This window comes from Pelecanus crispus, chromosome 7, assembly GCF_030463565.1.
Source record: "Pelecanus crispus isolate bPelCri1 chromosome 7, bPelCri1.pri, whole genome shotgun sequence".
Lineage (NCBI taxonomy): Eukaryota > Metazoa > Chordata > Aves > Pelecaniformes > Pelecanidae > Pelecanus > Pelecanus crispus.
Genome location: NC_134649.1, coordinates 12,512,308 through 12,528,265, shown reverse-complemented (window position 1 = coordinate 12,528,265; position 15,958 = coordinate 12,512,308). Strand labels below are relative to the sequence as shown.

The following is a 15,958-nucleotide window of genomic DNA, read 5'->3' as shown; positions in this document are numbered from 1 at the left end:
CTACCACTGAGCATACAAAACTGGGTTTTAGATGGCGACAGAGTCATATGATTTGGATTTTGATTGAATTTTGTTTGTTCTGCTCTACTAAGCCTCACATAAATCTTAGCAAGTCACTAGATGGCACCAAAAGTAGTTAATTTTTATATACTGTAATAAAGCAAAACTGGAAAAGCCTCTGCAAAAGCACTGTTGGAGGATAGCAGGAGGGTGAGAGCCTATAGCAGATAGTTGGGTAGCAGATATTCTGCTTAAATTTCATGCTGTAACTTTGCAGAAAGCAAAGCAAATACTTTTCAGACATGTATGTAAATCCCATGATTTTTTTTAACCTGGGAAGTTAAATGGCTTTGCTGAATTGAGATGTAAATTACTGCAAACCAATGTCACTCAAAAACAGTGTTACTGAAACGAATAACAAAACACACTGGGTGAAATCTTGACCCTGTTGATGAGAGGTTTTAATGCTGATTTGAATAGGAAAAGGATTTCATTCCCTGGTCTTGCTGCACTGGTTTAAACTGTCTGCAAATGTACAGCCTGATCTGGCATACTTGGAAGCTTTAATCTCAACTTAAATGGTGCAGAATTGAAGGTACGTCATGTGCTTATGAATACAGTAAAACAACATTTGCATGTACCTGCTAATCTGTGTCTTACTCTGTATTATTGTGTTGAAATTAAAGGTGATATGTCAGTAGGATCCCACAATGATCACTTAGTGCTCTATAATTAATAACATTAAAAATATTCCACTTTATGAGGAAAGCTGCTTTGCTCAACCATTTTCATTAGGCACATGAGAGCATCAACACATGCAGCAACCTTCCAGAGAAAAGCCTCTTTGACATATTTCTTTTTAGGATCCTGGTTGTTGAAGTAACTACTGTCAGTTGCCAAAATATCACAAAGATACACAAAGCATGACATCGTTGTCTGGAGTGGGAAAACCAGATATATCTATAACTAATTAGCATCATAGCAATCATCTAGGAACAGCACAGATTCTGACTAACAGGTTGTAACCTTCCCCTAAGGCTCAAAACTTCCTTTAAATTAGATGTTAGAAGAACGTACTTAAAATTTACTTCGAACTCCAGAGATTGAGAAAGGTTATGGTTAATTCTCCCACACAAATCTTATGCCTACTTTCATATTTTTAAGGCTATTATGAGAAAGGGTTTTAATGACAAACTCAAATGTTCATCCAGGAGCATATTGGAAAGGTCAAACAGTTTTAAATGTTAGAGCAAATTCTAACAGTACAGAAACAGACTTCTTAGGGACTTTTAGTGTTATAATATCATACCATTTGTATAAGCAGTTGTCTGAATGTAGTTGTAAAAGTGCTTGAAGTAACAACATCCATGGAAAAGGATAAATCAGTTATTTGATAATCACACAAATAATGCCAGTATCTGATTTTGGGGAAGAATATCTATCATTCACAGACTTTTTGTAAATAAATAGAAATTATTATCTACTGTGTACTATAGAAAGTAGCTTCTGATGGGTACCAATTAAGTGAAAAGAGCAAATCGGTCTTAAAAGTGCTTATGGACAATTAAATAGTTTTAAACAGGAAGGCACAATATTTTCTGTTTTATTTTTTTTAATTTTAGCTTCTCTCAAAGTCAAAAGGCTTGGACTGGAAAAAAATGTTGAGACTTCATGATGTGCAAACCAAGCTAGGAGTTAGCCTAGAGGAAATGCTAACCATTATCGAGGAGGTATTACATCCTGAGCCTTACAGCACAGAGGAAATTTGTAAATGCCTGGGAATTAGCCTGGAGGAGCTCTGCTCTCAGATCCTTAGTCAAAACACGCAAGATGGTAAGCATATATGAAATGGTGTTTTTTAGTGTACAATGTTTGTGTTATATAAAAGTTTATGTATTAATAAGTAGTGCAAGTAGAAGTCTTGGCAGGATACTTCCCCAGAATCTTGGGTGGCAGGTGAGCAAATTGATACCACAATTTTCATTCTAACTTTTAAGTTAAAATAGAGCAAAACTTTTATTTTTATTGAACTGTTTCTAAAATAGTAGAAATAGCAGATCACTTACTATTTTAGATTAACCTGTGCTGTTTTAGAATCATCTCTAAATAACCCAGGTTTTATTCTAGGGAAAAGTCTAAACTAGGCTTACTTTTTAGACAATAGCTCTTACAAACCCAAACATTTGGATGGGTACAGCATCATTAAAATGAATCCTGTTTGCTCTCCCTTAACTGGTGTTAAAGACTGGCACAGATGAAGCTTGTGTTTCTGGTTTTGAATTGATAAATACACGATCACTTCATAAAATGTGCACGGGGCAGCAAGTGGTCTAGGTCTCTCCTGAGAAAGAAGTTTCTTTCACTATCAATATTTTTTTTTTTTTTCTTTTAGGAAAATGCTGGTGGAAGTGAACAATTTACTATTTAAAGTATTTCCTATGTATTATTGCTTACAATTGTACTATGTAGTCATGAGCATTGGCACACATGGAATGGATCCTGGATGTATGTAGTAGGGTTGCTAATAATACTGAATAATAGAGCGTTTATTAAATAATTAATTTGCATTCATAACAGGTTTCCAACTGAGATGAGAATCTTTCTTTAAGAACTTAAAATAATCCTTCCTTCCTTGTTTCCATTCTGTGGCCTTAATACTTGCTACTGTTTTGTAGGTGAATTGTATCCTTGCCAGTCCTTCCCAAGACTACTTTCAGGGACGTATATATTTGATGTATGTAAATCAGTAGCATATCTATGTATACTGATGCTTATATTTAAGTAACAATTGTAAACTTTATGTATTTACTAAGGATCAGGTCCTGAATCTAGAACCTGTTTTGCGCCCCAGTGGTATCAGAGAGTATGAAACTATCTTATTGTCTAATTGCACTGCCAGGGGGTACCAGCATGGAATGTGGTATCTTAATCCAGCTCTTTATCTCCATAGAAAGTGTTATGATAACTCTGTGCTGTATGTACATGAGAGATATACTGAACCATGTATCTGCACTCTGCAATGTTTTCATGGGAAACTACAAGGTTATAAATCTTTAATGCTGTCCCCTTACTCTCCCCTTCATGAAGCAATACAAGACTATTAACTTACAGATGTTTATACTCCTTGCACCTGGTTTATAAAACAAAATTCTACAGTTCTGTAGAATTGAATTGTTTATACAGGTTATTTAAATTTTTTTCAAAAACCAAAGTCTGGATAAAAAAATTTAAACATGAAAGCTATAGAAGAAACTCAAAGGAAATTTTATACTGCAGCTCTGAATAGCGTTTGCAGATGTTTGCTGAACAGAATTTCTTAAACTTGCATGACCATGATTTCATTTGATAAGGCCAATTAAAATGGGTTATGCTGAAAGCCTCTTCACATGTACAATATAAAATTAAATAACAGATTTCTGTAAAACTATATGCAAAGAAGAAACAAGACAGACACAGAAAGAAGGAATCTAAATCCACTGTTTGTTTTTGTTACACACTAAACAAATTACATTTTACGTTGGCTTTGGAAAACCAGAGGCTGTTTGACAAAAATATTTTTCTTATTTCCCTTCTACTTTCCCACTGTATTTTAATGACAACACCTGGCTTCTTCAAGTGAGAGAAAACATACCGACAAATAAGTAATCTCTGTAGAGAATTTCAGAATGTTGTTGAACGTTTTTGTTCAACATGAAGAAGGAACCATAACATTTAGGGTATCTTTCTTCCTTTGTACACATTTTACCAACTTTTCTGATAAAATGTTATTATGTTAAGGGTAAATTATTTGCATGAGAATTACTATTTAGATAATTTACTGAATTCTGAGTTTTCTCTGTGGCTGAATATAAATTGTCAGTAGCTTTAATTTTTTGTATTATTCAAAGTCCAGTGATAGTTACAAGTACGGTTTTGTACTGGCACTGTATCTCATGTTTAAGAATTTGGAAGTGCTCTGTAAATATTATTTTAGTCTTAAGTCTAGCTTCCTCTCCTCTACTTCTCCAGTGATGGTACTGTATACTTACATAAAATTTTATAAGTGTATAAGGCTGATCAGATAAAAACTCCACATCCCAAAGAAAAATGGTACGGACAGGCTTTGGGAGAGTCCCAGTCCAGGTCTGGAATCAGACAGCAACTTCATGTCCCTTTTATAGGCAGGTAAATCAAGGATTTCTGCAGTTCCCCACTGTACAGACCACTTCCTCCCCACGTTTGGAGAAGTACAGGTGGTGCATAAACCCTCGTTAAACTTCTTGCAGTTGTTCCTTGGCCAACTCAAAATCCTGAGTTTAAATTGCCCTTGCAAGTGTTTATACGTGGATTGCACTTGTGACTTCTGAACATCTCCAGAAAAAATAATATTTATTACTTTCCAAGGTGCACTGTGCCATAATTTGGCTTGGACTTGAGTGCTTCACAGAACATTTAGTGTGTGGTGATTGTGGGACATTAAGTACTTCAAGCTTCACCACAAAGATATTCTCCCATAAAACAGTGTATTCCTTTAACCATGAAATGTTTTTTTCCTTCATAAATGAGGTATTTTTAAACCCATTTTTCCTTTTCATGAACAAAATTGTAATCTAATTTTGACATTTAAACCTAGGAATGAAATCACCATGGGAGGAGCAGGCACCCATTTGCTGTGCAGCTTTGGCTGTTTAACTGCCTTCCTACTTGTCCCCTGGAAGGAGAATTCCAAATCTGTGCTGTAGCTTCAGTGAGTGCTGCTTGAATAGCCTTTCATTCCCACTGCCAAGTAATTTGTATTAATGGTGATCTCAGTGCAAGAACAGTTTCAACTTTATTTGCAGAGACAGGCGTACGTGAAGGTGGACTCTCAGATGTTCTGTCAGGCTGCTCTGGGATACATAAAGCTTTGTCGTGTGCATTAGTAGAGGGCCCTTGCTTTACAAGAACAGAAGTTACCTCCAAACTGGTAGACCTAAGGGCGCTTCCCAGCTTGAGCATCCAGGTGCCTACTCCAGCTTCAGCCTGATCCGTGTCATGGAGGAATTTGGGAACATACCGTCCCCTTCCACAAAAACACGGTTTACTTGGGATGAGCCCCGGAGAGGTGGCTGCTCCAGGCAGACCCCATACAGCTACATGGAGGATGCAGGCCTTTGGGGTGTGCCACAGGTTAGGCACAGGCACTAAATGGTCTAGGTTAGTTGCAAAAGCCTTGCTAAAGGCTTGCAAAAGCTAGCATTCCTCTGGAGGAGAAATCACTTTAAACCAGTAGTTACCATAATCTCAAAGCAGGTGTCTGCTAAATGGGTCACTGAATCCAGCAATGACTCGTCCCCTGGTTTATTTTCAGAAAGCGAGATTACAAACAGTTACTTGAGCAGTCTCAGTAGAGTAACTGTTCCTCACTTTGAGTAGGGGGTTCACAATCTGGCTCAAATTAAAGCCATCTGGCAGCATTTTCTTATATACATTATGAGCCAGAAACCTTCACCCTCATCATGTTCAATCAGCAGGATGCCTAACAGAGAGGGGTACTATTCCACATGAGTAATGGTGGTAGAAACTGTCCCCTACATGATTTTGCGCCAGTGAGTTTTTCCTGTTGTAAATTTCTAACAGTCCCATCAGCCATGTGTAGCTCATTAATCTACAGCGAAACGTATCTTAAGAAGCTGCCAAAGCAACTAGAAAAAAAATATATAGCCTAAAGAGGTTGGTCTTTAGCTAAAGGTCAGATAGAATTGTACAGGAAGCCTCTAAAGAAAGGAATCTGCTGAAGTTGAAGTTGTAACAAATAATGTGCGTTGCTGAGAAGCCACAACATTTAATTATAAAGAAAAAAATCCCTGTAAATGGAGTGGACAGGTTTGCACAATTTTTGTAAACCTAAAATTAAAAATATGACCATACAGTTGAAAACCCACAGTAAACTTCCCAGTTACATTTAATTAACCCACAGTTGTTTGGGACTAATAGCCCAGGAGTTTTTTTATTTTTTTAAGTTTTATATAGATTTTGGACAAACTTTCATTAATGTTAGTCTGCTGTGTCTTAACGAGTTGGAAGGTTCTTGCTGCAGTGTGAGCTATTAGCGCACTGGAAAAATGTCACCATTTCTTTCAAGGGCATTTGGTGGTTTGTAAGTGAATTGAATCTGCCTGTTCATGGATGACATTACAGAGGTCCTCTGCAGAGGAGCAAAGCTGGGGTGCAAAGAATCCACAGAGGGTCAGCAAAAGTTGCTGACATTCTCTGAAAAATAGATAAGGACTGGTAATACAAAGCAGTTAACAGTGGAGGAGATTCCTTGTAGACAATTCATCATGTCCTCTTTGAAACTTCAGAAACAGAGTTAGCGAGGCTATGACGTGGAAGGTGGATTAGCTGCTCCAATAGCAGGCTGAATACAGGTGAAATGTGTTAAAAACTTAGTGACAAAATGTCACTAAGAGCAGGCCCTGGGTATAGGATTCCTTGTCCTCTTTAAAGTTTTCTTTGGTCTCATTTTGATTTTTCAGGTTTACTTTAATTTGTTCTGATCTGTATCTGTTTCAATCTATAAAAGTTATCGCTCACCGTCACTTGAGTCCACAAGAAACTTTTTCTGTGTGCAGCTGATACCATACAAAAAAAAAAAAAAAAATCACAGTCTCCATACTGTCTTTTCAGAAAAGGACAGAAGAGACCCTGAGATTCTGATTGTGCGAGTGTGTCTAGGTCTAAAATCAAACAGCTCATTCCTGCAAGGCAGTGAGCTACGCAGAACGTGGCAGAGAGGAAATGTGTAGCGATTTTCAAAGAACAGTTTTTGAGAGCATGATTCTGGTCAGAGACTAGATCCTCAGCCGATACAAATCTCCGTTGGTCTGAATGGCGCTATGTCATTTTAAACAAGCAGGGCCCCTGAATGGGCTATTGCACAGTTCCCCTTATGGAAGAAGCATTACTTTAGACGTGCTCTAGACAATTGCTCTGTAAAGCCGCCACGCTCTTTTCATTGCACCAGAGGTTTTAGGTAGAAAACCAGGCCTTTATAGAGGGCAAGACCATATAACCCAGTCCTGTGCAACACTGGAAGGTTTGCTTTAAGGGCTTCAGTTTTTCCTCTTTCAGAGCACTCCAGCCCTAGCTCAGATATAAACTATCAGTCGTGCACACTTTGGTTTTGTTTCTTTTAACTGTGACACAATATGGCTTAGGAAATCAGTCCTTTTTAATTGTAAAAAATGTGGCCCCATGAAGCGCACAGATTCTGATCAATTCCTGCACTCTTCTAAAATCACAGCCTCCATAGCTCTTTGGCATGTCCTATTGACTCAGATTTTATTTATGTGGAGCTAATATACAGGCTGTGATGTAGCAAGGAGATTCCAATATAGATGTAGTTTTTGGAAATATCATCATGTGTGCTCTGCTATCTTTTATTATATAGAGATGGTTAGTTGGACTACCCATCCAAACAGAAGAGATACAAGAGGGTTTCTCTATTACCAGAGGCATTTGGTGTTGAAAGCCAAAGATAAGTGAATCGTATCATTACTTTAAGAATAGGACTTACAGAGTACAGAGGTGTTTGCTGTCCTGAAGATAATTTTACCTGAACAGTACACTGCCAGAGGAAAAGTAAACTACAAAAAAATTTTTTTAAACACAAATGTAATTTTCTGAAATAAAATGCTGCCCATAACCAACCAATAGCTAATGTAATGATACCAGCCTTTAACTGATACTAATTCAGTACATGTCCATAAAGGGGTCTGAAAATAACATACAGCCGCTCTTTCTCGCTTGAGAACTGCCTGAAAGGATTGCTTTCACATAGCGAGAAAGCCAGCGTCAAGGTAGCAAATTCTCCTCTACCCTGAGTGACTCTCCTGGGAGCGAATGCTGTCAAGGACACAGCTCAGATCTTTTGGCTGGCAGCCAGTAGCCGGAGCGCCCATTCTGGTTGCCAGTTCATAACATGACAAGCACAACACAACCCCAGAGATTTTTAAGGTAATCTGGCCAGTAGAGCATTGCTCTACCAAAGGGTGGTCTCCGAATCAATCACAGCCTTTGGCAAGTCTGTTGCCTTACAATTGAAACCAGACATGTTTTCAGTTCATTCTTTGGGTTACTACTGTTCAATGGTGATTTACAAGAGAGTGTGAGCTATGGCAATGTCTCACGCAACTTTAGATATTCCCTAAACGAATGCACATTTAGAAATCTCCTTGCTCTAAAACAATGGCTTATAAGAAAAGAATATTTAAAGAGAAACCATCCTTAAAAATAGGCCAAGCTGCTTTTCTTCAACATTCAAACACACTGAGCCATTGCCCTGCAAAACACAGTGCAAGTATCTCCAGCAGCAAGAAAATCCAGTGGGGTAAAACACACCTCTAAATGGGAAACCAAAATATACTCTTCCTTTGTGATACTCTCACGATGATGTTTCTGGGGGGTGCTCAATTTTCTCATTTCTGTCCTAGTTTGAAATGCATTCAGAAAGCCTGTTCAAAAGGCTGCAACACAGGCTTTCTCAGTAGCAGGCTGTATTGAATTACAAAATAAATATCACCAGAAGCACCATCACCAGTAGCAGAACACTGCTATGTTCGATGTTTCTCTATCATTTTATCATCAGACGTGGTTTCAGAGCTTGGTTGTCTTCACAGAACAGCCAAGTGGGAATTCTATGTGTCTGGGTCAGATAGGGAGTTCTGTTTTGAATACAGGGCTTGTCTGTCTTCTCCTTTTACCTCTGGTTGAGTGTTTCATCAACCGTTTTAGAAAGCAAGAGAGACCAGAAGCTGGAATGAGGAGCGAGACCTTGCTGTAAAGGAGAATTTACATGTAGAAAGAAAATGAGGGATGTCCTGAGGTGCTCTAACAAGAGTGTGCTTGAGTTGTGATGAAATAAGGAAACATACTGCAGTAGGTGCTCCACATAGAGAATAAAGTCCACTTAGCTAATATTTACCACCCAAACAGCTCAAGTAAACCAATTTAATCTTAACTTAATTTATGTCATGCATGCTTCTGGTGAACAATACTTCCTCAATAGCAGCCATGGTATTAGAACAAGCAGAACTGTATCGGGAGAGAAAAAAAACCAATGAACTACAATATGAGCTTGGGAAAAGCGGCTCAATTCTTGGATAGTAGTTGCAAACCAAACCCTCCTGTAAGCAGGAGCAGCTTGAGGAGCCTCTAACCACAGCCATCCCCTTCCTTTTTATGCCCCACTGTTCAGGCTTGGTCGAGGTCTCTACCCCAATGGCCTCACAGGTTTGGGCACCACCCCCCCCAACCCTTCCCAGAGGACCTGCTTTTTCATAGCACAACAGAAAAAATGTAGCTAAAATCCTTACACTGGTCTTTGCTTTTAGTAGGTCAATACTAAGCAGTACCCCTCTGGGCTTGACATCTCTTCACATCCACACAGGCAGCACTGACACTCTGGCTGGTAACACACACCAAAAATAAACCCTGAAAAACAAACTGAAAGCACCTGTGCTCTTCACTGCACCTTTAATCTAGTAGTATTTACAGTCAGGGTGAGCCTGCGTCATTGTGAAAATATTTGAGAGGGCTTCCTTACCTATAATAGCATTTTTGTTAATCTCAGTTTAAAAAAAAAGAAGAAAAAAAAAAGTTTTTTGTGGTTTGATGGTTGGTTTTTTTTCAAGAAAAGGTCCATCCGCACAGTTACATCATTGATACAGATTTGGCCTGGAGCAGTCACACTCAGTTTGGCGGCAATAAAACAAGCCCTCTCAACACACAGCCAGCAGGTGCTGGACGACAGCTGCATGCAGGGCACTGGGTACCTTATTGGTGTTCTCATGACTCAGTTTTGCTGGTGTTTGAAAACCTGAAAGCTTTAGGTGAATGCCCTAATGCATGTTGCTGCTAGCTCTTGAACTTGTGGCTTGCCTTTGCAAAGTAAAAGGAGAGACTGGGTCTGTTCAGTGACACAGCAAAGAACCAGAGCACATGCGTGAAGTTATCAACATGAAAAAAAAATGCATACATTGTATTTTGATCAACTCTAAATACTATTTTATTAGGGCTTTTAAAGATGATGTAGGTGAGCTTTTGCAGGAGACTTAGCCTGGAGAGTTGTAATATGGAATATGAATGACTAAAAAAAAAAAAAAAAAAATTTCTACTATTTTTTTGTATTTCCTTTTGCAGTGAATATTAATGGGTAACTGTAGTACTTAATATTTTCCTTTTGTTTAGTTTCCACCTTTAAGTTATACCAGCGTGCAAAGCATGTGTATAGCGAAGCTGCCAGAGTGCTGGAATTTAAGAAGATATGCAATGAAGCACCTGCCAATGCAATCCAGCTGCTGGGAGAATTAATGAACCAGAGCTATATCAGCTGCAGGGAAATGTATGAATGCAGCTGTCCTGAACTGGATCGGCTGGTAGACGTCTGCCTGTAAGTTTTGACCACAAGGAAGAGTAATCGCCTGTTGAGAATATTGTTTGAATTGATGAGAAAATATGACATTGTTGGCTATTGCAATTTTAAAATGAAAGTATTCTTGTCTCTTATTACAAAAATTAATCTCCTGCAGGGACATTACATGGTCAATTGTTTCCCTACTGACATCTGTGTAATACTTTCAGATGAAAGCTGCAGTTTACGACTTTATTACAGACTTTGCTTTTGGACTGACTCATCATCACAAGCGTTACGTTAGACTGTTGGCTATTTTTTTTTTTAAGTTGTAGAAGAAGTCGTAACTAGTTTTCTTAAAACATCATCTTAGTTGTTCCATTTGAACACTGATACCTTTTGTATATTTCTTAACCATTTCAGAGCTGCCACCGTGGGAATTCCAGGGCATAAGCAAGCTGTTCTACATTCTTAGGTTGTGTTGGAATCCTAACAGTATATTGTGAAATGCTATTGCATTTATTTCAATTAAAAAAATACAGTCTGGGGTATCAGATAGGTTGGACAGTGTTTCACCATTTAAAAGATGAGTGTGTTAGCTGTTGTAGTGGCTAATACTGTGCTTCTGCTCTCTGCATTTTATGTCTGAGTAGTCTCCACATTATTCAGTCTCCATCGCTGCCCCAGCCTCATTCTTTTAGCTGGGTTCCCTAACTCAGTTTGGCCGCAATAAAACAAGCCCTGTCAACTCCAAAACACATTGCCTGAGTTCCATTTTGTCCCCTCTCTTCTCCCTCTATTCCTCCCCAGTTTCATATCTTCTAGCCAGAATAAACCAAGTTTGAGAAATGGCATGAAGTGATCTGGAAATCACAGGTTGTTTCTTGTAGCAGGCTGTTATTTTCATAATTCTGGTACAGTGGATGATGAGATCTGGTGTAACCACGTGTTAATACAGAAAGTAAAAACGAATACTTAGTACTCACATTCTACATAGTATTTCTTCAATACCACAGGACCACTATGAAAGGATGTACACATTTCAGTCCCTCTTAATTTCCATTTTTCTGGTACATTTAATCATGAGACAGACATCTTCTGCTAGCTTTGATCTAAATTCAGTGCCTATAGAAGTAATTCAGTAGTTGGTGATCATTTTAACAGTGGCTTGGGGGAATAAACAGCTGTCCACCCAAGCTTTCCCACTATTCCATCCCTGCCTCTGCCCCAGCCACCTGCTTCCAGCTGCTTCCCTCATTCACTTCATCATGGCTCCTGGTGACGCCACCTTCATACTTATCTGTTATGGTTCCTACTTCTCCTTGGAGAAGTGTGTGCTTAGTTTGGGAAACTCTGCCCTAAGCCAGAGTGTTACTGCCCTGCCAGAAGGGAAATGTAGGGCGCCCGTAAGTGTTTGCAGGCCTGAGGTCAAGACATGTTGTTTCACTGTCTTTTAGGCACAAATATTCTATAAAAGTACCCCATCCTCTCTCTGTATCTTTCAGTCTTGAAGGAAACAGAAACTGTTTCAATTTGAAGCTAAAAAAAAATTAATACCTTACCACCTAAAAATGGAAGTTACAAAAATATTTCTTTACCAGCAACTGGCTTTTTTTTAAAAAAAACTGTCTTGCTTATAATGAAAATACAAATTTTACAAACATGCAATTTGCCATATGCTTTCTTACTTCTGTACTCATGGATTTTGTAAGTTGTAATACCCATTTCCCAGGTTTGTAAATTGATAAGAGTATGATACAGATGATTATTTACGTTAGTCTGATTTCTTTTGCAGACAAGACAAAATGGCCTCTGAGCCAGAAAACTACAAACTTAAAAACTGAACAGAAGACTTTTGGACATTCACAGATTATTTTGCATATGGGATACACATGCTGTTTTGTGATAAAGCACAGAGAAGCCCTGATAGCCATTGGACAGTCTGACAGTAATTTAGCAATACAATTTTTGTTCCTCCTCTTGGGGTCCAACCCAGTATGTAACTCAAAGGCTATGTTCAGTTTATTGTATCGCGTAATGATCACATAATAGAATAAGCTATGACAGTCGCTCAGAGAGGCAATTCCACCACAGTTGTCCCCGCTACTCAAAGGGAACTGCTGATCTCTGTGTGAGAAGGGAGAACTGTCTCTAGAGTCAGCTGAAGACAAAAACTATGCTCTACTGAATTATCAAAAATCTTGGCTTACAAAGTCTTGATCCAGTGCAAGGTATCAGCACTGCCTGTTCTGTGATACCACTGACCCAGGAAAAGCCTTAAAACTTAACATCTGCATTATTTTTAGGTACAGTAACTACCCAGTGTTGATGCCTCAGTCAATAGCATCTGATGACTGAACTTTGCAAAAGTGACTAGCCATTTTAAGTGTATTCACTTGGGGTATCCAGCTTGAAACACAGTGATAGGGCCTGTTCTCAGAAATGCTGGGAGAAAACTATCCTGTTTCAAGCAGGGGAAAACAAGTAGGTATAAACCAGTAAGATCTGTGCTACGGCGTGGAGTTACCTGTGCTACATTTAAATAAGCCAGCATGGATGCTAGCAGCAGTCTGTTGCAGCACGAAGCTCAGCATGGGGATGGAAATTCTCTGTTTCTCATTTACGCTGAGCTCTGTGCTTTCACAGCTAGACAGCTGCTGCTCTCTGAGCTAGCTTGGGTATCGTGACACTGACTCGCGGGCAGTAGCACAGACACAGCCACAGAACCCAAAGGAAAGGAGTACGCAGTTAGGGTTTTACTAAATTAAATTAAAATAAATCAGAGCATTTCAGTTCCAGGGACCAAAATATAAATAGTGAAGGAAAAAAGTGATGTGTGTGCCCATGTTACATCAGATTTCTAACTTACCAGCAGAAGAGCCCACAGCTAATATGATGAGCATAGCTAAGCACCACAGTGGAGTGCCATTCGTGTGAAACAATTTCTAATTGGTATATTAAAATTATTTAATCTGGGGGTTCTTTATCACATTCATTGCACAGAAACAAGTAAATTATTTGCTCATTATTCTTTACAGTCTTGTCCCATCCAGAGTATTTCCTAAGAAATATATCTTTCTTCTTTAGAAGTTTGATATTCTTTAATGTTTTTCTGATTCTCTGATTAGATTTCTAAAAGCGTATAGCTATTCTAGATGAATGCAGCTTAAGCCAGCATCTAGTTTTTGGAAACTATTGGGAAAAAAAATCTTAACATTTCTCAAGTTGTACATTAAAAAACTAAGGGACATAAAATCACTAGTCACTCTAGGAAAACTTGGCTGATGTGATTATAGAAATGGCCAGGAACTACATAAATTACATTCTTTACTTAAAACGATATACAGCTGCCCTGTAACTTTAAAAAGCCTTTCCAAAAATACATTCCACAGAATTGCCCGAGTCTACTGCTGCTCTCTCCTTACAAGGTCTAAACTGTGAAGAATAATCTGCATATCCAGATGTTTTCTGTTTTGCCTAGATCTTTATGTTTTACTGTACAGCCTCTGCCAAGAAAGAAAGGGATCCATACTTGCTGCGGTTCGTAGTGCTGAAAACTGTAACCACTAGTTGGTCAGCTGTTGTTTTTCTTTTTGCAAAGACAGAAGACTTGTACTTTCTCTAACCTATCTCATGCTGTTAATAGCTGTTTTACCTGTTAGTCTTATAAAGTAAGTAACGCAGAAGATTTACTAAACAATTAAGGAACGAAAAATTGGATCTGAGCTCCTGAATTCATTATGTACTTTTGAAAATCTCTCAGCATCCTTGAGTGTTGCAAATAACTTACCTTCATGCCCTTTCTCCCCATCTCTTAGTGGTATAAATCCTGATAATTTTTGTGTTACCAGCCATGCCCCTTACAGTTGAAGATAGCTGAATCCTCTCTGATCACTTTTAAAAGATAGAGTTTTTACATTACCTCCAGCTGCATTATGCTAGCTGGGACAACTGCATTTTATCAAGACTCTTATCACTGATGATTTTCTTAAAGCTGCAAAGCCTGGAGTCATGGCACAATTTGAAAATTCAACAAAACAAACAAAAACCCACCCTACAAAAAGAAGTTTGCAGCTCTTTCAGAGCCAGAAAGGCTTAAAGATGCTATTCAAATGCATGCTAAGCTACAAAATAGAGCAAGTATAATACCCACCCCCCCATTTATATACTTAAATCGCATCATGTTAACTCTATGCTTTCTGAATAGCTGGTTCATAATTTTGAGTATTTGGAATTAACAATATTGCTCCGATTTTTTCACCACTTACAGCACAATTCTTTTTAAAATGAGGTACTCCGATGTCTTACCTATCGTTTCCATATACCAAACTATGAGACTTCCATTTTTATTCTTCTTTCCTTTGCTGCAGTACTCATGTTTTCACTCTCATTTGCATACACACCCTTCCTCAGAAGATAATTCTCTTTTTATCCAGTGAATACTGGAGCAAGATATATAAACTCCTCAAAAAGCGAAAGGACTGGGACTGGGAGCTGAGTGCCCCCAACACTAGACCACAGATACGTTATCTTTCTTGTGTGCTGTCTCTTCCTCTGTGACTTGTCCTCGTGGCTGCAGCGTAGCCCAGGCGGTACATAGGGTACTTTCCCACATATTAAATCCACCCCCTGTGTGGGTGAGCGCTCCATCCACAAGATTATTGTCTGCTCATACTCCTCTCCATAAATGCATGATTTAGATGCCAGGGCACAAGAAGAGAGTGTCTGGCTATGGATCCCAATTTACCAGAGGAGTCTGGCTTAGGACTGAACTGATTAAGACTCAAAAAAGACAGTTTCAGACCTGTTCCAAAGCTAACTTTCTCATGTTTGACCTAGATACCTCCCATGCACCACATCTCCAGTAGATGCAGAATTAGGTGCTCACTTCTGAATTCTTGTAGTATCGGGTACCTAGTTTTCAGGTGTTACAGGACTGCCCATCAAAATGCCAAGTTCCTCAGCATTAAGCCCAAAGTGTCTAATCATATCACCACGTTTGAAACTGTTAGCCACAGTATTTTGAAACACAGTGACTTCAGCTCTGAAACAGGCATATTTTCTGTCTACATTATGCTTTATTTCAACTAAGTATTTTAAAATGACTCAGTAAAAATGAGGCATGAGCATGACCACAGAGAATTATGAAATCAATAAAAGGTTCAGAACAATTCTGAAGGGATTTCAGTTGCCTACCAAAATAAAAGCCAGACACCATCTGAAATACAAAGTTCTGACTGAGGTAACAGACCAAATGAGTACAGACAGTTGATTTAGCAGACTTTGAAAAGCGGATTGGGCCTTATGAAGTCAATGGGAATTTCCCTATTGATTGCAATTGAGACTGGATCAGATCCTGCTCATTTTAGGAGGTTGCTCCATGGACCAGAAATGACAAAAATTGCATCAGAAAATGAGTAGCTTACAGGAATAATAATAAAAAAACACCAACAGGAAATAAAGAATGAACATAAAAATGAGTCAATATGAAAGGTGGCACCACACAGACACACTGAAGAAAGTGTTTCTGTTCAAGAAGAGATCTAAGTATGTTTAGAATCAAACACATATGTAAGTACTTGCTTG

The 15,958-nt window shown here is 38.6% G+C and overlaps 1 protein-coding gene across 1 annotated transcript in view; it reads left to right on the top strand.

Moving 5' to 3' along the window:
• The window catches only part of GALK2 (galactokinase 2), a 48,956-nt gene that overhangs the window by 31,507 nt on the left and 1,491 nt on the right, over positions 1-15,958 (top strand). The window contains exons 8-9 of the mRNA XM_075714344.1: positions 1,623-1,833; positions 10,210-10,411. Coding sequence (XP_075570459.1) covers positions 1,623-1,833; positions 10,210-10,411 — 413 coding nt within the window. The remainder of the gene's footprint in view (positions 1-1,622; positions 1,834-10,209; positions 10,412-15,958) is intronic.